Here is a 27,873-nt window from a genome sequence, read left to right as displayed (position 1 = left end):
AATCTTTCATATCTAATACAAATTTATTCATTTTTTTACCCTTTAAAATAACATTTTCAATATACTGACTAAATTCAAACATACAATTGTATAATATTACAAAGATAAACCATTAACCACAAAGTCAACTTTACATCAACAAAATATTTACAGAGTATTTACATATTTTAATATGTATTGAATACATTATCATAATTATTTTCCACTGGATAGCTGTGATTGGCCAGGTGAAGTGAAATGTCCTAACCTTTAACACAGATTGACCAATTGGTCACAAATCCCAAGGCATTTCACCCAGCAAGATAACATATCCAGCATGACATACACTTTTGACCCTAGCAACAGAGGTCACGAACTTTGACCCAAGCAAACAGAGGTCACATCCTTTGACCCTAGTTTACAGAGGTCACTGCCTTCGACTCTAGATACAGAGGTCATAACATTTTACCCTGGTTACAGAGGTCACAATCATTGACCCTAGTTCAACAAGGCATTACATTTGATCCACCCATTCAGAAGAGTTCAGCTTAGAGCTCACACCTTTGACCCAAGAAGTCAGAGGTCATACACTATGACCTGACAGTCCCGCTTAGAGCTAACACCTTTGACCGTAGAGGTCATAAACTTTGACCTGACAGTTCAACTTAGAGCACACACTTTTGACCCTAGATGTCAGAGGTCATACACTATGACCTGACAGTTCAGTAGACAGTTAATTCTTCATAAAACATTTATGCAGGATAGTTAATTAAATCACAACAAATATTTTTGTTCTCCATTCACAAAATATATAAAGTTTAGTTTTGAGTATGTCAAGCATTTGCTTATTTAACAATATAGTAGTACAAAAAATTAAATGTAAATATGCAAATCTAACACAAAAGGCAATGTTTTATTCAGAGTCAGACGAAATTGTATATGTGAATTTAAAAAAAATAGAATTACATTTGTATTTTCTAACCCCTACTTTATTTTAATGTTTTGAGCATATTCACTGTGAATTTGTCAAGAAAACAATGAATTTTATTGTTATTTTACATGATCACGTCGATTTAATTAGCGGAATTTACTGATTATGAAAATAGCAAAAATAAAACCCAGTGAATAATCAATGCATTCACAGTATTTTACCAATATTTGAAGTTCATTTAAATTACGTACAATAAAGGAAAACAATGTAGCATTTCAGAAGATCACAGAAAACAAGTAAATTGTCACATTCATGAATCAATAGACTTTACATGCAGATGGCTGCTGAGATTTTGTTAAACACACAACATCTCAACAACCATTTGCATCTCAAGTCTACTTACTGCAAACAGATAATAAGTTATGCAATGACAAGAATTCATTTTTGTGAATATCACAAAGTGTGAAAATAAGAGTATTAGCAAAATTAAAGCATCTTACAGTATCATCTCTAAATTGTAACAAACTTCGTTACGCCAAACATAATTCCAGAGTACAAATAAAACATGAATAAAAATTGGGAATACTGAAGAATATTATTTTTATAATTATTTTAAAAATAACCAATGAGACTGAAGTCAATTTAGAGGCTTCAAATTAAGGTAAGTTCCAGGCATCCAGCGGTAATCGGCTACCCACTGCAACAAGGACGACAAACATCAGAAACAGTTTGTAGTTCTTTCCAACTTGGCATCATATTTGAAACTCTGAATGCAGACAATTGATACAGCCACTGATCGTGCCAAGTAGAAGAAACAAAATAATTCAACAGTTGTAAAAAGAATTTAATTTGACCTTGTCACATTTGGGCAACATTTTGTTTGTTCAAGACTAGATTCTTGCCCTTGATCGTTCTGGGGGAAATATATTTACGTACACCAAAACTGTGGAATCAGATGCACAATATTAAGTTTAGAGATAACAGTAATTTTAATTTGACATTCAGTTGATCATGAACATTTTTGCCCTCTAAACTCACTGTCTTAAAGGCCCAGGTATACTATAAATACGCTCCTAAACAATAGGGATTATTTCCTTGCTTGTCACGCTGTAATAAACAGCTCCAGCCAAGCTCTGGTAAAAACGCGTTTTTCTCCAACTTAGAGGTCGATTATGTCGTGCCAAAGTGGATGCATGTGACTATGAATATCACAGCAGTGACTGTGTGTAGTATTTATGACAATAAATAGTGTACGAGCTGAGATTTTGGCGGATAAAAGTAAAAAACATGAACCGGGGAAAGGAACGCGCGGCTAATCTTGAATAATTACTACTGTCAATCAAAGTCACGTGATGTTGGACCGCTGAAACAGCATGCGTCATAGACTATGCAAGTGATTAACACCACTCATTAGCATAGCCCGGGGCAAGTGTGAATTGGGCCTTTAATAATGAAATATTCACTGCTACCGATACTATAGACATTGTGACTCACTGTCTTAAAGATCTCAATGAAATGTTTACTGCTACAAAAGTCACTGTGACTCACTGTCTTAAAGATCTCAATGAAATGTCCACTGCTACAAAAGTCACAGTGACTCATTGTCTTAAAGATGCCGATAAAATGTCCACTGCTGCAAAAATTACTGTGACTCATTGTCTTAAAGATCCAAATGAAATATTCACTGCTACTATACTCATTGTGACTCACTGTCTTAAAGATCCCAATGAAATGTTCACAGCCACAAAAGTCACAGTGACTCATTGTCTTAAAGATCCCAATGAAATGTTCACAGCCACAAAAGTCACAGTGACTCATTGTCTTAAAGATCCCAATGAAATGTTCACAGCCACAAAAGTCACAGTGACTCACTGTCTTAAAGATCCCAATGAAATGTTCACAGCCACAAAAGTCACAGTGACTCATTGTCTTAAAGATCCCAATGAAATGTTCACAGCCACAAAAGTCACAGTGACTCATTGTCTTAAAGATCCCAATGAAATGTTCACAGCCACAAAAGTCACAGTGACTCACTGTCTTAAAGATCCCAATGAAATGTTCACAGCCACAAAAGTCACAGTGACTCATTGTCTTAAAGATCCCAATGAAATGTTCACAGTCACAAAAGTCACAGTGACTCACCGTCTTAAAGATCCCAATGAAATGTTCACAGCCACAAAAGTTACAGTGACTCATTGTCTTAAAGATCCCAATGAAATGTTCACTGCTACAAAAGTTACTGTGACTCACTGTCTTAAAGATCCCAATGAAATGTTCACTGCTACAAAAGTCACTGTGACCCAATGTCTTAAAGATCCCAATGAAATATTCACTGCTACTATACTCATTGTGACTCACTGTCTTAAAGATCCCAATGAAATGTTCACAGCCACAAAAGTCACAGTGACTCATTGTCTTAAAGATCCCAATGAAATGTTCACAGCCACAAAAGTCACAGTGACTCACTGTCTTAAAGATCCCAATGAAATGTTCACAGCCACAAAAGTTACAGTGACTCATTGTCTTAAAGATCCCAATGAAATGTTCACTGCTACAAAAGTTACTGTGACTCACTGTCTTAAAGATCCCAATGAAATGTTCACTGCTACAAAAGTCACTGTGACCCAATGTCTTAAAGATCCCAATGAAATATTCACTGCTACTATACTCATTGTGACTCACTGTCTTAAAGATCCCAATGAAATGTTCACAGCCACAAAAGTCACAGTGACTCATTGTCTTAAAGATCCCAATGAAATGTTCACAGCCACAAAAGTCACAGTGACTCATTGTCTTAAAGATCCCAATGAAATGTTCACAGCCACAAAAGTCACAGTGACTCACTGTCTTAAAGATCCCAATGAAATGTTCACAGCCACAAAAGTCACTGTTACTCACTGTCTTAAAAATCTCAATGAAATGTTCACTGTGACTGTGACTTTTAAAGATCCTAAATGAAACATTCACTGCTAGAAAATTTTCCTTTCCCAACTTGTGAATGATTGTCGGTTTACAGTTCGTCAATTTCATATTATTATAATAAGTTAAAATAAAATTTTGGTGAAATAATTTTTGTTGTATATACAACAAATGAATAGCAATCAAGGTTTCCATCAAAAATAAATCAAATCTAATATAAAGCAACCTACAGTATTCTTAACCAGTGGCTTGAATGAAGAGAGGATTACAAGTCCCTGGTTTAACTACAAATTGCTGGTACATGTATATTATATTGCTCAGGGTGTGTATATTAATATTCTTATACAACATAAAATACACCAGATAGTAGCAGCATAAGCGACTGCCTTTCAATTTATTAGTGACCAAAATACCAAAAGTTTAAATTGCTCTTCTATTTCTGCAATCACAGTACAAGGTGTTAAACACTAGGTTAGGTCAACAGAAATAATAAAATAATACTATTATTAGTAAAAGTTTTTGTTTCTTACAAGTGATTTCATCACTGTAGAGGATGATTTCATCACTGTTGAGGCATCATACCATGTACACTGAAAAATGGGACAATCCCTGCATCTTTTCTTTGAATAAATTGCTCTTTCCATTGTAATGAAAACGCAACAGATTTTGTAGACTAGTCACCTCTGTGTTATCATAATATGGCTAGTATTGTTTGTGCTAAATTCACAGAAATGGTTGATAGAAAATTTAGATATTTAGGATGTACAATAACAGCCAAAGAGTTCATAACTAAGCCAGTAACTTTGTTGAATCTCATTATGTGATATACACACCATGGGTGCAGTGTTACAATGCAACCTCCGTCAACCCAATTCTGTTGGCATTATTTGATTCTTGTAAATTATTTGCATTTTCGGTGGCTCCCAATTTGATCTGTAGTCTTAGTTCAGTTCGTTTTGCTTCAGGACAGTCTTGCACGTAAATGACTCTATTGTAGGCCTTCAGCCTTCGCCACAGCTGGACATAAACTTTACACTGTACATACATGAACACCAGCCCACCTGTGAAACCAATGGCGACCACCACAAGCTTTGTCCAGAATGGCCATTCCAATGCACCCTGGCGAATTTCTTCTGTTGTGCGATCAATTAAAACATAAAGAGACCAAACGACGCATGTGATAGCGATCATGTGAAATGAAACAGAACACATTATCTTTCGTCGTTCGCTTGATGACATTTCTAACTGCTCCCACTGAAAGAAAAAATGATAAAAAAAAAGGACATTACTAAATATGCACTTACATGAACATGCTTGTTTCATGGCCGGTAAAGAGTTTTGGGTTACAACATTTGATGAACAAAAAGGGATTGTATGTTACCATATTATCTCTAATAGAAAATAACTGCATTTTACGCATGATCAAAAATAAGACCACACACAACTCTTGATATTAACATAACCAATGACAATGTGATTCCCACAATTCTATTTGAGTATTGCAACACTTTACAAGTCACAGTCTCAGTGCATGTATGTATAATGCCATTAAAGACTGTTGAAAACAGCATAACTGAAATCCATAAGCGATATTTAATCAGCTGACCAACAAGCGTGCGGATACATGATATTATTATACATCTGTTACAGTATGCCATAATTTTCCAGTATTGCACTGGGTATTTTCATCCAACTACTAGTACAGTACTCATTCCGCCCAACCTCCCGATTTTATCGCTTTTTTGCCGACCGCTTATCGCTTAATTTCCGACCGCTCGCTGCTTTCCGACCGGAAACCGACCGCTTTTTTTCCGCTCGCTCGCGTTCGCTTTTGTTCGCTCGCTCGCTCGCTTTTGTTCGCTCGCTCACTCCTGCTATGGCTGGCTTCAGAAACATCGTCCGCTTGCCAGCCGACCGCTGGAGTAACAATGATCGTACATTGTATGTATAAACTTAAGTTTTTATTCGTAATAAATTTAGGTTTTAATGACGATTCAAAACACAACGCCTATAGTGCTTCTCTGTTTTGGAACAAAGACGCCTTCAAATCACTTGACACATTGTAACGTTTGCTACGCAAGTCGAACTGTGACCTGTATTTACATATTTACGTCCTTGTGTGTGTGTGGTTCAAGCAGCTATATAACTGGTCAATCGCGATATGTATTGAGTACTAGTATTTTTGTGTTGTGTGTGTGTTTCTGTGTGTGATTTTGACTAAATTTATTCCGAACGGCGCTCAAAATAATTTGACACTTTGTTATTTTCGAACGCAACTCACACTTTGACCCTTACTCAATTTGCATAAGTAATACGAATGCTGTAGTTCAGAAAATCTATTGGTTAACTTTTGCTCGTGTCTGGGTGCGCAAAACAAAACTGCACATATAATTATCGCATAGCTGAATTTCTACAAATCAACTGGACTTAAATTACTAGTATAATGACTGTGACGATTAATCGCTTGTCTGAATACATGCGGCGACGAATTATTGGATTGGCAGCAGCCGGACGAAAAATGAAAGAGATCTCGGAACAGTTAATTTGTTGAGGAAAACAAAAAAAAACGCAGCCAGTGATACATTTTGAAAACAAAAATACAAAATAAACGCAATCAGAGGCGCCGACCACGCGCGTTGGAAATAAATAAAACGTGTTGTGACAGTCTCACCAAACTCTTTCACTCGCGCAATATAATTATGTTATTTCCCAAAGCACTTATATTTAATACATTGACGAAAAACACCGCAAGAAAAATGTAAATCAGGCTTGTAATTACTAGTAACTCTACTCGAACGCAATGTTGATCACTGTAAAAGTGGATAAATTCGAACCGTCATCAAATTCAAAATTCAAGCGATCTCGTTGAATGTCAAAAATAAACTCGATGTTTAGAAAGACAAAAAACAACACCATATTAGAGTGCAAAAAAAGTTAGCAGCAAAGAACGAGAAGTGCATGTGGGAAAGCGATGAGTGAATTCGAGAAAAATTATGCTGATGTGAGAACAAGCCATATACCCGCGGAGTACTCGCTAAAACATAGAGAAAATGTGCCATTTCAAAGGGCAACCTTACAAATAATGTCTGCGATTGTGTGAACATGATAACGTGCAAACAAGGAACAGAGCTCGTGGTCCACAAGGAAACTTAGCGATGACGCAGTTAGATGTATACGGCTGTTGAAAACAGAGACTCCTTCGATCTCATATAAACAGGTTCACGTGGATGTATCATTTTCAACTATTACCAACAACGCTATGATAACAAAGACATTGTGATATTCTTTTGTTTTTATGTAGAAAAATACAGTAATTTTACCAAGTAAAATCATATTTATTGAAATTGTTGTTCATACACGAGTTGTCGAACACACTACATACTAGTAATTTGTAATTTCATCTAGCTCCTTTCAGTCACGATTCAAGACAAATAAAAGGCACAAATATAGATAATATAGCAAATTATTTTTTTCTGTAATATTCGTGTGTAATCAGTAATTATGAAAAAAAATTATGGGTACATATGAAATAGATTTCGCTATGAATTATTCTTAATATCAATTTCTAAATTATTTTGTCAAAATCAGTTTTTTTTTCCAGGTTTTTTCCCCCAAAACGAAAGAATTTCACAATGTCGGGAACGAGAAGTTTTTTTCTTATTATTATTTATTGGGAACGGAAAGTCTTTATCGTAGTGCTTCGCCTTGGTTGAAAATGAGCTCTTCGGGTCGCTAAAACTGTATGTCCACCTCTGTTGGGGTGAACATTTGTATTATTATACTGAATAAATCTTAGAACAGAAATGGTGGCACTCAATTATGGCAATCTTCCAGCTCATCGTTAGTAAGATTTTCGGAGGCAAATTTAATCTTGAAGGATTGCAGGAAATTGACCCTTACCGATTCATATTTATGAATTAATCGGGATTCAGGTATCATAGTGTTTGTAACAGGAAAAAAAAAACGCTTTCGCGTGGGATTTTTCATGCAAACATTGTGAATGGTTCCCCGACACTGATTCCTTTTTAACTTTCAATTTTTCTAAGACGCGGCAAACCCTGCTCATGACCGGAGACGTCGTCGAGATGCGGGTGCGATTCCTCTTAGCAACGCGTTCTATTTATTTCCAAAGCGTGTGGTCGGCGCCTTTGATTGCGTTTATTTTGTTCTTTTATTCACGTAATCTATCTGTGGCAGCGCTTGGTTTGTCGCGTCTCACAACTTAATGTCCAAGCTGACTTTGTTTTGGCTGTAAGTGAACTACGTACAGCTCATGAAAGTATTTCGCCCAGAGTTCGCAAAAAACGGAATACCCTGCAAAATTTGAATCCTTTATTTTATAACGAGACATTGGGCGCAAACATAAAAACCATAATTGTAGTTCAACAGGTTTATGTAACGTGTTAGTCCGCTTGCCAGCCGCCTAGTTAAAAAAACGCGATCTCCAGTGATGTCGGCTTCGACAACTTCGGACAAGTAAGATGGGCGCTGGTCGACATTACATTTGCAAGTGTTGTATTTGTTTGACAAATTGTACACTACGGTCATTCTATAACAATCGATCAGTCGTTTTTTTCACAGTCTTACTATTCCTGCAGATATTCTTCAATTGTTATAGGTGCCACGGATTTTAACATAACTACAACTTGACCCGTGTTAAACCCAAACCATGCGTGCATGACAACCCTACACACAGTTACTCGACGAATACCGTACTCTACAGTAGACATTTTTCGCTCTCCACCAAAAATAGAATGGTTTTATTTCATATTAGTTGTGTCTGTGTCAGTGTCGTATTTGATTTCACATGTTTGGTTCGATCATGTTTATGGTGGACATTATTACTACGCGTATGTATTATTACCAATTTTATATGGCCGTGTGATCCACCGTATTTTTTTCAACGGTCGTTCTATAAATTTCTGATTGTATTTATTCTTATTTTAACATCATAAAAACAAAAATGATACACTTGTACATGAAACAGTAGGTAATGAACTGTAAATGTGGGTGGTTGCGCTGTCAGGCGAGCGAGCGATTGCGCGAGCGGATACTTCCGGATTTGAGCGGTCGAAAAAAAAGTGGAAATTGCGCGGTCGAATTGAACAAAGCGAGCGAAAAAAAAGCGATCGAAATCCGGAAGCGGGCGGGAGGTTCGACGAAATGAGTACTGTATATTAGAAAACGTGAATTCCAAATATGGAACGATTATGCGCGTAAGCATCCATTAATAAAAAAACAAACATGGCTGCCCCCAGGGTTTCACTAGACCCCACACAAAGAAGTTTGCTAAATCTGTTCTAAACGATTTGGGTTTCAGCATTCCCATGATGTATTCCTGGGAGGAAAAGATGGAATGAGAAACATCACTATTTCCTTGTTTACATATGGAAGAGTACACAAAACTACTTCAATAATCAGACAACAAACACAGCATTGCAAACAAGCAATTGTATTGGCTAATATCAGATGATAATAATGAGGCTTGGCTCGAGAAACAAGATGAGGTACAAGTTACAGTGCATGATGTTAAAATGATTACTAAATTAGGTGCACTCTTATTGCTACATCACCAAAAGAATGTCAGTAAAATACGTACCTTTGCAATAGGTTTCAGCTTGGACTCCATGAAAAGTTCAAATTTACAGAGTTCACAAGTTTTAGTATCTGAACTTTTAATCCAATGCTGAAGGCATTGCTGGTGGACGTACTTTAGACTACCAGCACACAGGCATGGAGTTATAAGAGGAAATTCATTGTCCCCCTCACAATGGCATATTCGACAAATATCGGCGTTACTTGACACAACAGACACTGCTGACTGACACCGTGATTGTGGATTGGATGTGCAGGCTTTACACTCTGTATTTTTATCTGCGTTTGTTACATATTCGATGCTGTCTGTAGACATTCTTTGAATGGCTGCGATTGATTTACTCTTAACTGAAAGAAACTTAGGATCTCTGGCGACTGACGCGATGGCGGGAGCTGTGCCAGGACGAATCGCAATTGTATCATCAACCTATAAAAATAAAATAAAATTGAATTTTTAAAAATTGCATGCAGACATATTGTTGAGATATTGTCTTGTGAAAAATTATGTGGGTTCAAATTTATGACAAATTTCCAATCCAATGGGAGTCGTACATTTTGGTTTACATGGCAAATTGTCATCTAGAATACAGTAAAATCCATCAAAAACATAATTTTTATTGATGGACACAGACAGATCAAAACGATATTGCTGACTTAAACATCCTTTCTGTATCCCATTTACATCATAGAGTGATTCAACACTACAGGGAAACGATACATTAGAAGAAAATTTAACAACAACAACATCAGCGACAACATATTTCATATCCCACAACACAAAGCAATGTTTGCCAGTATAATTAGAAAAGTTAACAATGACATCCTATATAGCGATGTTTGCCAAGAGAATTAAAAGAAGGGTTTAATATGATACCAGACCCCCCCCCCCCCCCCGAGAACAAAGCAAGTTCATGCAATTGCAGAGAAAGCAATGACCAATTTGAAGTTGCTGTTGTACATGTATGATGGTTAATTGTACATGTACCAGTATATTATGACTGACACTCATACTATGTACAATGTATGACAACGGTAAACCCACTAAAGCCTGTTAATTTGAGCGTTCTTGTGCATTTATGTTGAATGAGATGTACATACCAAATTTGAATGAAATATGTCTGAGACTGATCGAGTTCTGGTTCCAAAATGGTAGAAATGACCAATTTTGATGAATTTTTTGCACTAAAATGACCGCCATTGAGCCATCTTGAATTCAACCATGAAACAAATGATAGCGCATATGTAAAACTTGATGTAATATGTATGTGTAAAGTTTGAGAGTAATTGGCATAGTCATGATTGCGATACAGGTTGCAGGACACACGACAGGACGCATGAAGTTGAAACTACAGGTTTAGAACATACTAGTGATGACACACTCAATGCATTTGAGTCAGAAGACAGTGCAATATACTGTACCCATTAAGTCTGACACAAATAGAGAAATCTACATAGATATACCAGGAAAAATAATACGACTTGAGATGAATGCACAAATACATGTACATGTATACTCTTTCTCAAAGTACACTAATAACATTAATGGTAACTACCGGTAAACTAAAACTAGCTGTCAGTAAGGAGATCTGGCACAAAGCTATTTATTGATTTAAAGTCAACCTGTCTTAATAATGCCATGATATTCATTTTATAAAAAACAATAATCAATTCATAATGAAAAGTGCACACAATTCCTTAATGATTTACTGCAACCTATACATCTGTAGAGAGGGGGTATAAAATGGTTGCTATAGCTACCATAACATCACTGCTGTCCTTTCGAATGCATGCAGAATACACAAGTATAGATTAAAGAGAAACATAAAAAGTAATTTTAATGAAATCTGTTTTCTGGTTTAGATACCTGATGGACTAGGAGCAAAAATAATAAAGTAGCTTATTAATTAATCATGGGCGTGGCTAACTTGTTAAATTTAAGAGTACTATAAATTTAAATAAATGACATAGCAAACAAAAATTAGTGGCACTTGAATTTTTCCATAAAACATGATTTTGTGATTATCACATAGTGTTCAGCCAGCAAGACAATTTTCTCTTAACAAAGGGGGCTTTCTCTTGATTAATTAGCAGTTATAAATAGAAAGCAAAGATAAGACTTCTATGGGGAAATTTAACATATTTGGTAGGTGATAATAACAAAGGATAAGCAAGGTGATTAGCCCTCTTAAACATGCTAATTTGTGTCAGTTTCTAGCACTTTTTTTACTGCTAGTGTGTGAAAAGGTGAATTACATGAGGGCATGTGATTAATTCCAGTTAGTAAGAACAAATTGCAAAATTTTGCAGCAGTTAAAACTATTCAGAAGGGAAATCAGAAGGACTTGAATACCGTCAAAGTTGCAAATCACAATCAACGGCAGTTGTCACAATACTACAGTCTGGCTAAATAAGCAATCAATTCCAACTGATCGTACTACGACAATTCACTTCCACATTGCCTTACCATAAAAAAGTCTTCGGGAAATTTCAAAGAGTTGAATCGGTACAACACAGCATTCTGATTGGTTAATAATAGACTTGACCCATTAGGTAAAAAGATGTTGCAGGTTAAACCGTGCAAAAAAAACATGACCGAAAGCGCAGTTTATGAAAAGTTTGTGTACATGTACGATCCAACACAATCGACAATGGAGATAATGATGAAGATTTTAACTTTGAATGTGTTTCATCTGACTCTAATATTTTTAAGCACACAAATTTGGGTGGTACATATATACCTAATTAATAATGTAATAAAATATGCATACATTGTATTTTGTAAAAGTCAATGATGATGCAATTAATTCCGTAATTTAATTTCCCCTCAAAGATGCAATATCCCCCTCAATCTGTCACATGGTGAATTAAAATTGTCATATGCACTCTTTTTCCCGGGGGGTGGGGGGTGGGGGGGGGGGTTGTTTAGGTTGCTTGCTCGGTTAAGCGCACACCCCTAAAAACTCATTACCAGAAATCATGTTTTGTTTTTAGTTTTCATAGTAACCACGGTCTGATTCCTTCCTGTTGTGTATGTTAAGTAAATCTCAGGATATAAAATAGCTGATGTGATGTGTACGAACAGCGTTTGTGAAATGAAGTACCAGTACACAGGAAATGAAACTCACTGGTGTTCCTGAAGCACGATTTGCATACTACTGTTAAGCTCCAGCAATCAATCAACATTAATTAAGCAAGATTTATGCAAATTAAACAGTTAAAGTAAGACAATGGCACATGTGTTTGTTTTTTATAATTTAAACCTAGTTTATTAGGTGTTCTACTCACAATAGAATTGTGAAATTTTCACTTAAGAACAAGATGTTTTCTGCTATATAAAAAGTTACAAAAAGTGAAATTTTTCCCTGCAACGCCTTAACCTTAAGGAAATAGCAATATAGAAGTACTGTAAAGGGGGTAATTATTCACTGGGTTTTAATTTAGCTTATTTCGCTGACTGGAAAAATGCGCTAAATTAAAACACAGTGAATATGTAAAATTTAGCATAGAACACATTATCTAAATGATAAAACCGTGAATTTAAAACCCACTGAATATGCCTGAAATGGTAAATCAGTGAAATTTAAACCCAGTGAAAATTAGTCATTTTACAGTATTTTTCAGATTTCTACTCAAACCATGACTACTAATGGAAAAAAATAAAATTAAAAACCATTTTTAAACATTTCCTTATTTCCTGTATATTTCTCCAATATCATTTCAATAGCTTTCGTAAGGTACATGTATTAATAATATGAGAAGCCGCCTCAATATTTTAGTGTAATAAATGCCACGACTTATTCATTGTTAGAAAAGGTATACAGCAGGAAGATACATCCTGTTGAGGGAAAAATAGGCTTTCTCATTACGAAAATAATGTCAACATACTAAATGTTGGATACCACATCTTGTTTTTGGTCAATTTTAAATTGGACTAGCAACTTTGCAAATGGGAAGCAATAGAAATCATGGATTTTGACAGAAAATTGGAAATTGAAATTCTTTTACTGTAATGTATACTTTATATCAATCAATGTTTTCTTTGTGTTTAATATACATTTCTGTGGATGATGAATAATTCATGGTTTGAAAAGACTCGGCCATTGGTGGTGAAAGTGATGCAATTTATTGTAGCCAACTTTAAATGAGATGGTATTGGTGACTGGTGATACATGTAAGTTTATATATACATGTAGATGGACGACGACTAAAGCACAATAAATTTAAATCCTGCATTCAAAACAAATTACGTAGTACATCACTGTAGAGGAGACTTAATTTGTTACATCATTTTTTTGTTTTGTTTTAATTTTGCTAATAGCAAAATGTGCTCACAAAAACAGCAAATATGTTAATTTAACTATCGCACAATTTATTTCCATCACACGTAGGTGAATTTAAAACCTAGTGAATAACCCTGCAACATTAAACACAGTAACAATTTTTTCTACCTATACATGTATACATGTATTATTATCAAAGATTGGGGTCAATTAAAACAAAGGTGAATAATGTATTCACAGGTTTCAGCCGAAGCCACAAAATCTAATAATTAATAGTACCAAAAAGTAATTTATATTGAGGTTACCTTTAGCATTGGTAATAACTCATCTACTATAAAAGCAGAGAAATACAATAGAAATAGAAATTAATCCATTAAATTGATTTCTTGCAAATCGGCAACTGTCGCCATGGCACTGAACGAATTATAATGTGATCAATGTTATACACATATATACGTTGTTTGCCCCATTGAATGTTCAGATTCAGATGCACTAAATTACATATACATGTAAGTATACTTAAAGGGGAGCAGAGGTCTGGCTTTTGTCACTCTGTACATGAAATTCAAGATCAATGAAGTTGATAAAAACAACTTGTATGTGCTGCAAAATGCCCTAAATATTGGGTATAAAACGGGCTGTGAAGTAGACGACAAACGTTCGAATAAGTGATATGTATCCATCCTAGGTGAAAGTTACTGGGTTATCATTGTTAGATCACATGTACACCTCTCAATACCAATTTCCAAATTTAAACTACCCTGGTATGCATAACTGATCACCAAATGATGGCCATAAGAAAATATTACACAAATTATTTCACATCTGTTATGTGAGCAGTTCCATGGTTGCTGAGCAACTGGTCATGATAGTGTGTTTTTTTTATATGCAAGGGAAAGGTATTTCCAGTCATAATACTAGTATTCATTTTTATATCATGTTATTACAAGCTTCAGAATCTTTTCAAACACACTGATAATCATTCATTGGTTTGAAAGATGGGAAAATTGTGAAGTGTCGGTTTAGAGAATTGCTGAAAACCATAAATTTTAGACAGTGTATTGGCAATTGGTGATCTGTAGTCCTACAGACCTAATTCATTATGATACTAGTACATGTAGTTTACAGCCATTTCTAGAATTGTTGTCCACAAATAGCAACAAAATGATGAAATCCACCAATTTTGAATACAGCCCTAAATCAGTGATCTTCTGACCTGCTTATGACCTGTATTTTGCATATTATTATATAGAATTGGTAGAGGGTATTCACAGCACACAATTTGTGTGATGAATTAACATGATAGAATCATTCTTTACAAAGTTATACCCAATTTATTTTCCCCTACTACTCCCACCCAGAATCTGCTTCCACATTTTTCCCATACAATTTTAATTTGTCAAGGCAAATGATAGAAATATACTCAATATGAAAAGCTTTCACTTCACATCATAGTACATGCACCTATCAATAAATCTATTGTCCCTCTGGGTGATAATGAATTCTAGTTGGCTCATGGCCTAACTATCAGTGACTCTGTGAGAAGTCATTATTCACTGAAATTGCTATTACACAATGGGGTTTACTTGCCTAGAAATACTAGACATTGAAGGTTATATTCATTATTTTTAGCAGGCATCTCTCTCTCTCAGACATGGTCAACATTCTATAGCTTGGCATACAACTAAGAATCGTTATCGTAATATTAGATGGCTGTCCGGCCGGCCAATCAGATACAGACAATTCAGTATATGAAATTGAACAATTTAACCAAGTATGTGTCCGGGACAGAATTTATAACATTGAAACTCCTCCCTGCTTATAAATCATGATCAAATGACAAAGAAGAAATACTTACAAAGAATATTTTTAAACTAAAATGTAATTACATGTATTATCACAAATAGTTAAAGGTAAAGGAAAATAAAGTCATGCTTACAAGTCAAATCTTTCACATCACAACACATGTTTGTTAATGTGCCAAGAATCACTGCGAGAAAGATGTTTTAATTTTAGTCAAAACTCGCGTAGCCGGATAATATTACTTTAAAGGTGTTTAATGATAAACAATGACATTCAGTAACAAAGGGCCTTGGAAATGCATATGATAAAGTAACAGTGGCTCAGTCCACTACAGGGATTGCGTTAACTCTGGATCTCTAATATAAGAGAGGGACCCTTCCTAAGTACAAAAAAGGGTCCCATTTGAACACACAATATATTGCAAGTTCTAGTTAAATCTCGCATCTGGACTCACTACCAGAAAATCAGACCTATAAACTGTATCATCACAGTAAATTTACCATCTTTCTAACTGCAAATGTCAGGCATTTCAAAACCATTTCAATAATGATTAAATTCCAAATTTATTTCTGTTTTCGTAAAACAGACTGTTAAACAAACATAATACATCCCTTTTGAAAGGGTAAATGATGTGATGTAACATGAGAACAAAAATTAAACAGAATTGACATTAATTTACATTTTGAATCACATACATCATACACATCATATTTTAAATTGCTTTATTTGCTGTACCCTTATGTCAATATAGGCATCCAATAACATGTACAGAAAGCATGTACACATTAACCAATCATTTATTCATAGAAGTTTTGACCTTGAATTTGGTGATTCAGACTACCAACATACAAACAATTTGGCAAGTACAGAGGTTTTCACCTCCAACACATTTGTACAGTATTTTCTAAAAATTAGGAGCAGCTGTGAAATCAGACAACAGAGGAAAAACTATAGTAATAGGTGATTTTCCGTACAATTGCGAGATCTCGCGAGATGCATGAAAGACGCGTGTCGAACGTCTGCCGCAAAAATCGAACGATGTGATTTTGAACTAGAATTTCTTTATTTCGTAGCTTACATTGACCGGCCGATCTTCGACAGAGGAATATTGCTTCCGAATACCCTTACTTAATCGAAATTGCCTACCATCAAATGTGGACAGCACATCATTAAGCATGGAAATGTTCCCGAAATACTTTCGCGTTTGTCGAATCCCACGCGATGTTTGACGCCACTATGACCTTTGTTTGTCCTGTTTTTACGTTCGATTTCACGCATAACGCGTGATTCTCGCAGTGAACGGAAAATGGTCTATTAAGGACTTGTATTGCTATGGAAACACTATCACTCACTCTCAGTTCAAAATCCACTTGTATGACATTCCAATTTAGTTAAGTTGTCAAAAAGCTGAATGTAAAAGTGAAAATAAAAGTGTTGTAACATGTATAACATCTGTTTGCAATTATGCTACATTTATATATGTACTGTACCTCTGTATTATCAGACCTGTCAATGGGAAGCAATGGCCAAGGGACACAGCGCCCTCAGTGGTGATATAGCACTCTCACAATTGCAGTTTGGTGTAGAGAGTGGAGGCTTACTATCACAATAGTGCCGGGGATTACTCGATTTTCATGTCCAGAATGCCTCTCACACAGATTTCAGTCATTCCTGTGAAGGAGCCACAACAGCAACGCACAGATGACGTGAATAAGGTGAGTGTCCTATTGAGGTTGAACAATAGAGTTTCAGTGGATGTGTAGGAGTTTTCATACGAGAACACTTTTTATCACCATGTATTAAAATAGTTAATATTTTACAAATATAAATTTTTTTGACAAAGCTTTAAATAAATCAGAGCTTTAATTTCGTAGATCCAATTATATTCCAATTCTGCAGTAGAATATTTTATTACTCATTCACAATATTTGATGTTTTATATATTGGTTAGTTGATGATACCTTATAGATCTGCAAAGTGGGAATAAACTTTAAAATTCCATACTGATCACATTGCAATAGCAATTCCTTATACATTGTACATGTACACATATACAAACATGTGTTTAATAGATTAGCATATAATTCCTTCATGCATTTAATGTCGCAAGTCCAATTGCTTTGGTATTATAAAAATAGGTACCTCAGGTGGACCTCTCATATGTGGGTACCATGCACCAGGTAGTGTGATGTGCATACAATTGGTTTTTGTCTTGATTTTTAAAACACACAATGTTCATAGCATCAAATTTTGATTATAAATTTTGTATTATTTGTATTTGTCATTGAAAATTGCCCTTGTAAGGAGGGAAATTGGTGTAATAAACACGGTGGGTTTGAGCACAAAATAAAAACACTTTATATGAATGTCATTTATTTTGAATATGCAAAATTTAGAATAGATGTAGAAATGGCAAGTGTCGAGCAAAGTTAATTTAAAAAGTTAACACAATGCCATGTACAAATTAAGGTAGCGAGAAGGGAAATTTTCACTTTTTTCTTGATTTTTCAAAAATTGATAAAACGGTTACTTTAGACCTTGATACATCACCCCAGGTTTACAAAAGATCGAAATTGCGAAATAACGTTGCTCAAATTAGTGTTTTAAAACACTAGCAGAAAAGACTGCAACTGGCGTTTCGTGGATATTTGCATAATGTTTATCTTTGAAAGGGGTTAAATGATAACATCTTATCTGTATACTCTGTTGTTGATGATTCTGATATAACGGGTGATAAGCTTCCAGTTGCAAACAATGCATGTTTATCTAAAGTCCATTGTCAGCATTATTGTCAGTCGAGACTTCATCGGAGCATGGAGCTAAAATTTTAGATCCATGGTCGGAGAAACATGGTCATACAGTACTCATTTGGCCCAACCTGCCGCTTTTACATTGACCGCTTATCGCTTAATTTCCGACCACGCGGTCTTGTCCGACCGGAAACCGACCGCATTTTAATCGCGTTTTTTTTTCGCTCGCTCGCTCATTGAAAACATTGACCGCTCGCCCAAACACTGAAAACTGGCACATGGGTGGTCGAATGGTGGTTTTGATAGTAAAGTGTGAACATACAACTAGTATTAACTATTATTAATTTCTGTACGACACTTCAAATCTAGTAGTTGTATGACACTTGTATCGTGAAAGCAACTGAACTGGAACCTCTTGTTACGTGTTTTGGATGCTTGTTCTAGATGTAATATATTTTTTTTATTTTAATGAGACAGTTACGTGAAAAAAGCATAGGTAACTCCTTTTGACAGAGCAGAGAAACGAGGAAATGTTAGTGATTAATTCCAAAAAATAACGATACCGAATCCACATCGGTCCACGTCTGGTAAAGTTTGACATTAAATTTTTAAAATTAAGTCACGATCATTGAATGAGCTCGGCCTATACCGTATACGTACCGCAAAAGTGTTCCCACAAAAAATATTTTCGACTAAAAACGGCCACATGCCCTGAAAAAATCGAACAGAGCTTGACATGTATGAATAATTTATTGGGCTTAAAAGAAAAACGTGTCAAATTTAGTTATAACCATAACTATTTGGTGGCCAGTCGATGAACAATTCAAAACTCGGGATTCACACGGAAGTCCTTCAGGGCTGAAAATCATCGACGCTACTCTGGTTTACTTTATTTCACAACTTGCAGAGAAAACTGATTCGCGTGAACTCTAATGTATCTTAGCCTAGTATTTTCTTTTTGAACTAAGGTCAAATTCCATCAGTTTGTCAAAATATATGTTTTTCAGCGAATAATTCTGAAGCCTGTCACAGCACAAAAAACTATGTGAATCGACGCCGGTGATTGGATTGTACGACGACCCTTCAATTAGCGTCAAATATGCTTTGTTACAACATCATTGATTGGCTGAGAGTCACCTGATCGGAGCACGACCTGGGTCACAGAACCATATTTGTCCGTATTATCAACAGGACTTTGCAAAATAACCACACCCACATTTTCAATCTTTTTTAGCGCGGAAGTTGCCAACAATGTTAAAAAAAAATCGTGAATTTCATGGATTCGAATAAAATAAAGCAAGCGATTGATAAGGTTGATTATTAATATTTTCCCCGATGCTCTTCGAATTTTTATTTTTTTTATTTCAAGGTAAGAAATGGCTAGTTGAAGTTGCATCGTCTTCAATGCGGTTGTTTCACCGCGAACAACTCTAGCTCTGTTTTGGGCATGGTTTAGTTTTGCGATGTAAAATAAAATATATATTAAAATAATAATACTTGATTAATTATTTGGGGTTTCAACCCACAAATTACGGACATGATCCCCATGAATTACGGTCAATGTTTGTCTTCTCTCGGCTGATTGTCACGGTGTTGATCGACGCCCTTCCTAAACGCAGTATGGAGAAACCAACGGGGATCGACATTCCAAACAAACAATCAAAATTATCAACGAAAGACGAGATTTTTCTAGATATTTACAAACATACTGTCATGACAAACATATGTAAAATTAACAAATACACAAAGAGGTGTAATATTAGGTTTTATTTTAGGCTTAGAAATATTTTCTTTCACTCAGCTCATGCATGTAACTGCCATTTAGCTTTACGGTCCTTCAGCATCGGGGGAAAACAACAATAATTATACAAAACACATTGCGAAGACTCAACAATCAGGAAAGAAACCCCAGACAACCATGTCGTACTTGTGTTGAAATACATTTTGTATTTCACGTCAGAATATTGTTTAAAATAAAATATTCAGTCCAAGCCAAATCGAGGTCAAAGGGTCAGGTTGCGTGCATATAATTATATATAGTTAAAACAAAAAGTATTTGAACTTTTGTCAGCTGTTTAACATCTATAAAAACCAGAAAGACAATTATAAGACAATGTGAACCTCGGGAAATTATTCTGTTAGTCTGAATTTTAAATGCGCGCGAGCGAGCAGGTGGGCGGTGATATTTTGGGGTTTGCGCGGTCGAAAATAAAGCGGAAATTGTCCGGTCGAATTCAACAAGAGGTCGCAAAAGCGAGAGAAAAAGGTGATTGGAAAGCGGAAGTGGGTGGGAGGTTGTGCGAAAGCAGTACTGTAACTTTGCACAACTTTCTTTTAAATCGTTTTATTTTCCAAGTCAATATTCTATTTTACTAATACATTTTTTTCTAATGCAATGGCGAAGAAAAGAAAGCAAGCGTTGACAGACGAGGCAAAGAAAAATCTGCCACTCAATGTCGCACTCTGACACAGCAATTTTTTTTCAAACATCGGCCATTTTGTTTCACCATGAAAACCATTTTTAGATGTCTTATCTGAGACACTTGATGGATTAGCTTGTTTGTAAACTGTCAGCGTGTACAGTGGGACAGTAATGTTTGTCAGAGGATTATCCCTCGTTGTTCGTTTGCATAACAATGGAAAACCCGAACGTTCCTGGAGTACAGACTCAAATGCCAGCAGTTTTCTTCATTTTTCACGCTCGAGCTTGAAATTATTCATTATCTGACACTCTTTATGAGTTCTATGATATCAGTGGTTAATATGTTTGGCCATTTTTAGTGTATATTTATCATAATGCAGCAAATCTACAGTGTTTTATTAACCAAAACTGTTTTTCGCGTTTTTTTCTAGTTGAAGTTTTGATCGAGTACGACTCATTGGGACCGCCGCCAAATCAAGTGCGTTCGGACTAGGACATTCAAACGCGCAGTTATCGTACAAAAGATAATGATGGTGCGAAATATGTCTGGGTTTTTAAAGAAAATGCTTTGTCACAGAATAATAGTCTGTTAAAGGTGCCAAGTATGAAATAATTTGGGGACAGGTCTTTTGATTATCGGAGACGCATTTCAATGGACTTGATTACGGACAATGCATGACGTAAATTTCACCAGGAAATTCCTCAGTGTGCTCTCGCAATCGCAGACTTCTCGCTACCTTAAACTGCATGTACTAAGGCATTCATTGTAGATATTTTGGGTGGGTAAGAATGTTATTGCATATATTAAACCAGTAATTGGAGGCTTGTGTAACAAGTGCGTTTTTTCTAAGTCCTTAAAATTTTTCTTCCCAAATCAGATATGCAATCCTTGTCGTAAAAACAAACAAATTTTTTCCTTGAAACAAATAAGCCCCACACACACACAGTGAGTAAAAATAGTAACAAGTCTATAAATAAAGTATATTTAAGTAAAAATAAACTACTGAAATCGAAAGATAAGATAATCCTGGGTTTGATTATAACAAATTTATTCATTCCAGACAAACCACTGAATAAGAAACTGTTCAAAACAACTATTTGACAATCTGTCATTTACTTATTAATTAATAATAATAATAATGACAGGGGGTTCGTTAAGAGCCTGCCCAGGCCATATGGCTACAAGCCCAAATTGGCACTCTACTTTCTGGTTTCCCATCACCCTAACCGCCTACGCCAGCCATGCTGCACGCAGAGAGCCTTTTTATTTATTTTTTGTCCTGTTGTTACGGGATGGTGGCCTGCTATTAAATACATTTGTGAAACCCCTGAATGATAAATAGAATCTGCCTGGGTAGCATATAAAATTAATATTTGCATACTGTAAAACATGTCTTTTAGCATGCATGTTAATTAAAGCTAATTTAGCTATTCTGTAATTTTGCTAATTTAAGATGTAGCTAATTTAACAAAACGTATATTTTCACAATGAGATAGTCAACACTTTAGCTAAATTAAGATTCTGTTAATTCATGCCAAGAGTCAAATCCGCTAAAATTGCATGCAGCTATTTCAACGTGTTCTACAGTATTCACATGTATTACGGTACACTCGGTATGAGGATACATGTATATCATGGGCAATTTTTTTCCATAAAATTGATGTGCATGGGCAGCTTTTTATTTTAATTTTTTCTGAAAGTCATTAAATTTAAGATTTCTCATGAAAACTGAATTTTGCTTTCATTTCTGACAAAAAACTTAGCTGACGTAGGAAGTGGGAAGTGACCAAAAACCTGAACATTTTTACTTAGACTGATAAGAAAAATTATATTACGACAAATCATTGAATGTGTGAATACTTTCCTTGCAACAGTCATAATACAAAATTAAATTCAGAATACAAAAGTTTGGTTTTTACTAATACATGTACAAACACATTCAGCATAATGCTATGCAGAAATGACATGATTATAAAGTTGACCAAAAGTGCAATTGTATTTTACTTGTTCCATTGGAAACGCATACAAACCATATGCTGGTTTATTAAAAAACAATGAGCTTTGGCATACTAAAGCATTCACCTTAGTGCACTGCAATAATACTATATGCAATGTTTGCTTGATTTGTTTTTCATTTCTGATTTTGAAAACCTTTTTTACAAGTTGTACAAATGTACAAGACACTGGGGATTATGGAGGGTGCAGGTTTGATAACAATTAGTGAAAAAAGCAAAAAAATGCGACTATTTAATATTTTCCTGATTCATACTGTACCTCATAATACACTGTATGTACACGTCTGACCTGACTTGGTTTTTGAAAATACGCTTACATACAGCTTAACTGATAAGAGCCAATAAACGCATGACAATTTTTCGCATTTGGGACCTAAAATACAACTATTTACTTACTGACCTTGAAAATTATATTGGCACGCTTTTTCACATGTTTTTCTGCAATTGAATGTTTTTAATAATTTTGCATTAGACTGATGGCCAGCCAGTTTACGGATACCACTATAAACAGGCAGCCCCCCTTATATCATTGAGAAATGAATGAATTTATTCATTTTACAATAAATTGTACTCCATTACCTATCAAAATCTGCTGAGAAGTTTTAGAGATTTTGCATACAAACTTGCATTATATATTTTTGGGGTAAAAAAAAAGAGTATCCAGTTTGTTGTTATTTTTTGGGAGAATTGTGTACTTTCTACAAAGCTCTATCGAATGTAAACTCTTGTATGTTGACTACCTTCAGCGTTTCATTGAAATGGACATCACATCATCAATAACATAATTTCAGCACCAAACAGGGCAGATTACAAGTCAGTACGGAAGCTACTTACAAGATTTGGGCCTGATTGGTTACCCAACCCTAAGAGTCAACCATACAATAGCAACATGTTTAAATTTTTTTTTACACATCAAATTCCGCCCTGCATCAGGGGCTTTTTATAGAAAAAAAACTACAAGAGGGAGCACTGCAATTCAGCGGCGCCACCAAGTGGGAGAGATAAGGTTCTCCTTACCAGGGTGTGGTGTGGAGCATTCCTTGGCTTCCTTGGGGCAAAAATTACTATCAGACAGGTCACAGTTGAAGACTGTGGCCACATGTGATCTCTGGTCAATCAGAATTTTATGGTTGCCATAGATCTGCTCCCCAGGGTAAGGGGGTGCATGGCCATGGCATGAAGGCGCTGCGTCCCTGTTCCCTTGTTTAAAAATATCCCTGCTGCATGTATAGTACTGTATATATAAATATGCTTTGATTAAAATTTGATTAAAATTTTGGAATATTCAGATGTATTTTAAAGCATACCCTTATATTTTTTAACATTCTGAATTAGTCAAAGCAGATCATAAAAATGACATCAGATGGATTATCAAAACCTAAACTGTACAGTAGGTCAATGGCTAAGCACGAGATGCGTAATTATTAATGAATCAATTGATCAAAAATATCATGCGACATTTGCAAATTCAATAACTCAAAGGATAAACTGAACGTGAATGTGAATCCATATGATGCTGTCAGCGAGTGAGATAATTTGTCATTACGCATACCATATCTCATTCATATACAATTTATGTTGCATTTTATACAGTGCTGTTACTTGAACAACAAGAAATCAATAGTCCAATGTCTACACTTAAAAAAATATACTGTGGAATACTTTATTTTCGCTGGAATTAATTTTCGCTGAAAAGGCTTTTTGGGCGTTTTGTATGGAATTTATTTTCACTGATTTTTGATGTGTTTAATGGGAAATATAGGAAAAAAAGTATATTCGCTGGATTTTATTTTCACGGAATCATCCCTTCAGCGAAAATAGCGAAAATAAATTCCAAGCGAAAATAAAGTATTCTACAGTACTAGTAATAACAGAAAGGCATCTTAGAGACGATGAAACAAATGGACTTTCCACACCTTTGTAACAAATTACACACAATATGACAAGCAATGCTGCACTTTGCTTTTACTTTCCGAATGTATACATAATTTAACTAATATAAAACCTACAAAAATTGTATTTTTTTAGGACGGCATTGAAAAATGTCTCAAGGGCTAATGATTAATTTCCTCTACAGTATTGTATATACATGCATGTGTACTGGTAAAAATATACAATGTAAATATACAATGTACATATATACTTATGTGTACAATATTTAATTTTGAAGCAAGGTTAGAAATTTTCTCAATTTGGGGTACATGAAGACAAAATTTTGCAATAGTCGTTAGAAGGTCATAGCTTCCTCTAAACCCTTTGCCTATCACCAATAGCAAATTTTTCTGATTTCTGAACAACATTTATAATGTTACCAATAATCAATAAGATGGTCAATGATCAAAAAAATTATTATTCTGAAGCTTAGCTTAGAGCTTAGCGCGAATTTTCTATGAGATAAAAATATATTATAATAAAGGACAGATTAGACTTGCATCCCTGCATGTGTTTTTTGGCTGTTTTTTTTCTCTCGTTTCTCTCGTACATGTATGTACAGTTTTTAAATGGCGTTTACGTTGCAAAATTACAATCACGGTATTCAAATCGACCATGAAATCGGGTCATTATGTCTTCCCTGACTACGAGAAATAATTCATACCGTTTAGTTTTGTCCATGGCGGTCATTATGATATTGTTGTACAGAGGGTTTATTACGTTACAGCTGGACACTCACCTTATTCACGTCATCTGTGCGTTGCTGTTGTGGCTCCTTCACAGGAATGACTGAAATCTGTGTGAGAGGCATTCTGGACATGAAAATCGAGTAATCCCCGGCACTATTGTGATAGTAAGCCTCCACTCTCTACACCAAACTGCAATTCAACGCTGAACTAGCCGCCATCTTGCCACCTCGCTAGTTTTCAGTATCACTGCGATTTAAAGCATAAAAACGCCAACATTTACACTTTTCGATCAAATATAATGTATACAGTGGGACGGTGGATATATCTAGAACACCATATTACCAATTATTAGGTCGAATAACAGCCAAATAACACTGTAAGGTATGAAATACAGTCTTTTCCGGTCGAAGTGGTACGTACCAGACTGTTATGAACATATTCGTGACGTCACAGTCTCAGTATTCGATCACTGAATATTAATGATCCGTGTACAAGCTTCAGACCACGGCAGCTAATATTACAATGTATATAATTAAATATTGTATTCATCGTAATTGACTCTTGAAGTCATTCAGTTAATTAATCAGTTAATTGGAAAAGTCCTGTCACATCTTTAACGGCACATTAACCGTCCATTGAATATACCTCGATCGGGATTTTGTTTTTGTTTTTAAACGAAGACTCAGTCAAGATTATAACCCCCGATCGGGATATTGGCAGGGAATTGCAAATGTTGCTCACCAACATCAATATATACAAACACTCGAAAGTAACGGAACTACTGTGCAAACTGTTATTATTTTTTCTTCACCTAGTTTTGAGCAACATTTTTTTACAATGGTTTTGTAGCACATTTTATTTTGCTTTTCACTTTCAAGTACGTGTGGCTTTTTTTTTTTTTTTTTTTTTTTTTTTATGAATATTTGTTGTAACCGGTGATCATCTTGTCGTACTAGATACAAGTATAATCTTTGTCTGAGAAATAACATACTAAGCGAAATAAGATTCTTGTTTTTACGGAATCTTTGCAAATGGTGAGCAAAATTCCCCCATGAAATAAATACACTTCAATCTATAGATTTAGAAGTAGTTTGCTGCATGACGAGGTTATGTCGTCCTTTGTTTCGGGACCCCGGTAGTAGAAACTTACCAACTGGTATTCGATGCACCCAATGGTTCTATAAATTGTGTTTAAAAAATGAACACTGTAAGGCCTATTTTTGAACCTATTCAGGAATCAAAAGAGTCTTGTTTTAGCTGAGTTGATATAATGTGCGATCATGTAGCAATGATAGTCATGTAGTCCCATTTCTAATTTTGAACTCGGGTATATATGGTAAGGGGTGGGGTTTCTTCTGGGTGAACAAGGCTGGTATAGGTAGATATCAGAGTATTCTGCAAAATCTAAAACAACCACTATTTTGATAAAATGCCAGAAACACCTAAAACTACAAGGTGTTGCACCACTGCCAAAACATTTTTTTAAAGTACCGTTGTATTTATGGTAGTAACGGACATGCGATCTCCGAAAAATATACCCCGTACTGTGCAAAATTCATGGACCCTTGACCCTTGAACTCCGAGGTTTTTCGTGTAAATTTGTTTCAAGGGGTGGGCTTTTTTGAATTTTTTTTTCGAAGATTGGGCTTTTGAGTGATTTGGTCTTCAGAGCCGCGATTTTCAACAAAAATTGGCGTCTTGCATGCTCGTATATATTCCCCCATGAAATATCCATATCCATCTTTTTTTGTCAAGCAGTTTAATCGTATCATCGCATTATGAAGTGTAACGACTGTGGAAATGACGATCCAAGGTTAGTTAACTTGAGCAAAGCTGATTATCCACTATGTGTATCTTGTAATCAGCGTAGATTCGGTGCCCCTTCGGAAAGTGCCGCACCGATGGCGTCCGCCATTGTTACCGATAGCATCGGTACTACCACTGAAGATGGCCACGCAGACGATACACCACCAGTACCCCCAGTTATAATTAATGCTCTATTAAAGGATCTGGAAGCTTTCAGACACATATTTGTGCAACAGAACAAATATATACTAGACTTGGAAAGCAGAATACGTAGTCTTGAATCCAAGATTAGTTCTAACGATGGCTGTATGGAAAATGTACCACCTGGTATTTCGGAAGAGCACTGTGAAGTCACTCATTCTCCACCGCAAGCTCCGCCATATGAATCTGAATCAGATCGGCTTAATTCAATTATTATTGGAGATTCACTTCTCCGAGATATTGATTCAAGTAGATTATACAAAACCGAAGTGATTGCAATGTCAGGGGCGCTTTTCCCGGATGTTTCAAGGTGTATTGACAATATGTCAGAATTGATTGCAAAGAGCGACTCGGTTATCATTCATTGTGGAACCAATGATGTTCAGAATTTTATTTTTGAACATGACATCGTTAACGAATGCACATCATCTGTTAACTAAGTTAAAGCTATTAATCCAGCAACCAAGATTTTTGTTTCAAGTGTGTGTCCAAGAGACGACTATTTGCGTGCAGCTGTGAATTCATTAAATCGATCACTTCGACTCGTGGC

General features: G+C 35.5%; 1 protein-coding gene across 3 annotated transcripts; it reads right to left on the bottom strand.

Moving 5' to 3' along the window:
- Positions 1 to 4: 4 nt before the first annotated feature.
- LOC100369308 (E3 ubiquitin-protein ligase MARCHF8-like) lies at positions 5 to 25,767 on the bottom strand. 3 transcript variants are annotated; one of them, XM_085493997.1, is made up of 4 exons: positions 25,737 to 25,767; positions 25,367 to 25,562; positions 9,429 to 9,851; positions 5 to 5,083 (listed from the first exon to the last, which is right to left on the bottom strand). In XM_085493997.1, exons 2-4 carry the CDS (start codon positions 25,445 to 25,447, stop codon positions 4,676 to 4,678), a joined length of 912 nt encoding a protein of 303 aa, XP_085350123.1. In that variant the 5' UTR covers positions 25,448 to 25,562; positions 25,737 to 25,767; the 3' UTR covers positions 5 to 4,675. The 3 variants fall into 3 exon arrangements, with proteins under 3 accessions (XP_085350123.1, XP_002733112.3, XP_085350122.1); XM_002733066.4 differs by having other exon boundaries at positions 25,659 to 25,757; XM_085493996.1 differs by having other exon boundaries at positions 25,367 to 25,757.
- Between the last annotated feature and the right edge of the window lie 2,106 nt (positions 25,768 to 27,873).

Source organism: Saccoglossus kowalevskii, chromosome 19, assembly GCF_978046115.1.
Source record: "Saccoglossus kowalevskii chromosome 19, keSacKowa6.1, whole genome shotgun sequence".
Classification (NCBI taxonomy): domain Eukaryota; kingdom Metazoa; phylum Hemichordata; class Enteropneusta; family Harrimaniidae; genus Saccoglossus; species Saccoglossus kowalevskii.
This window is presented reverse-complemented; position numbering and strand designations above follow the sequence as displayed.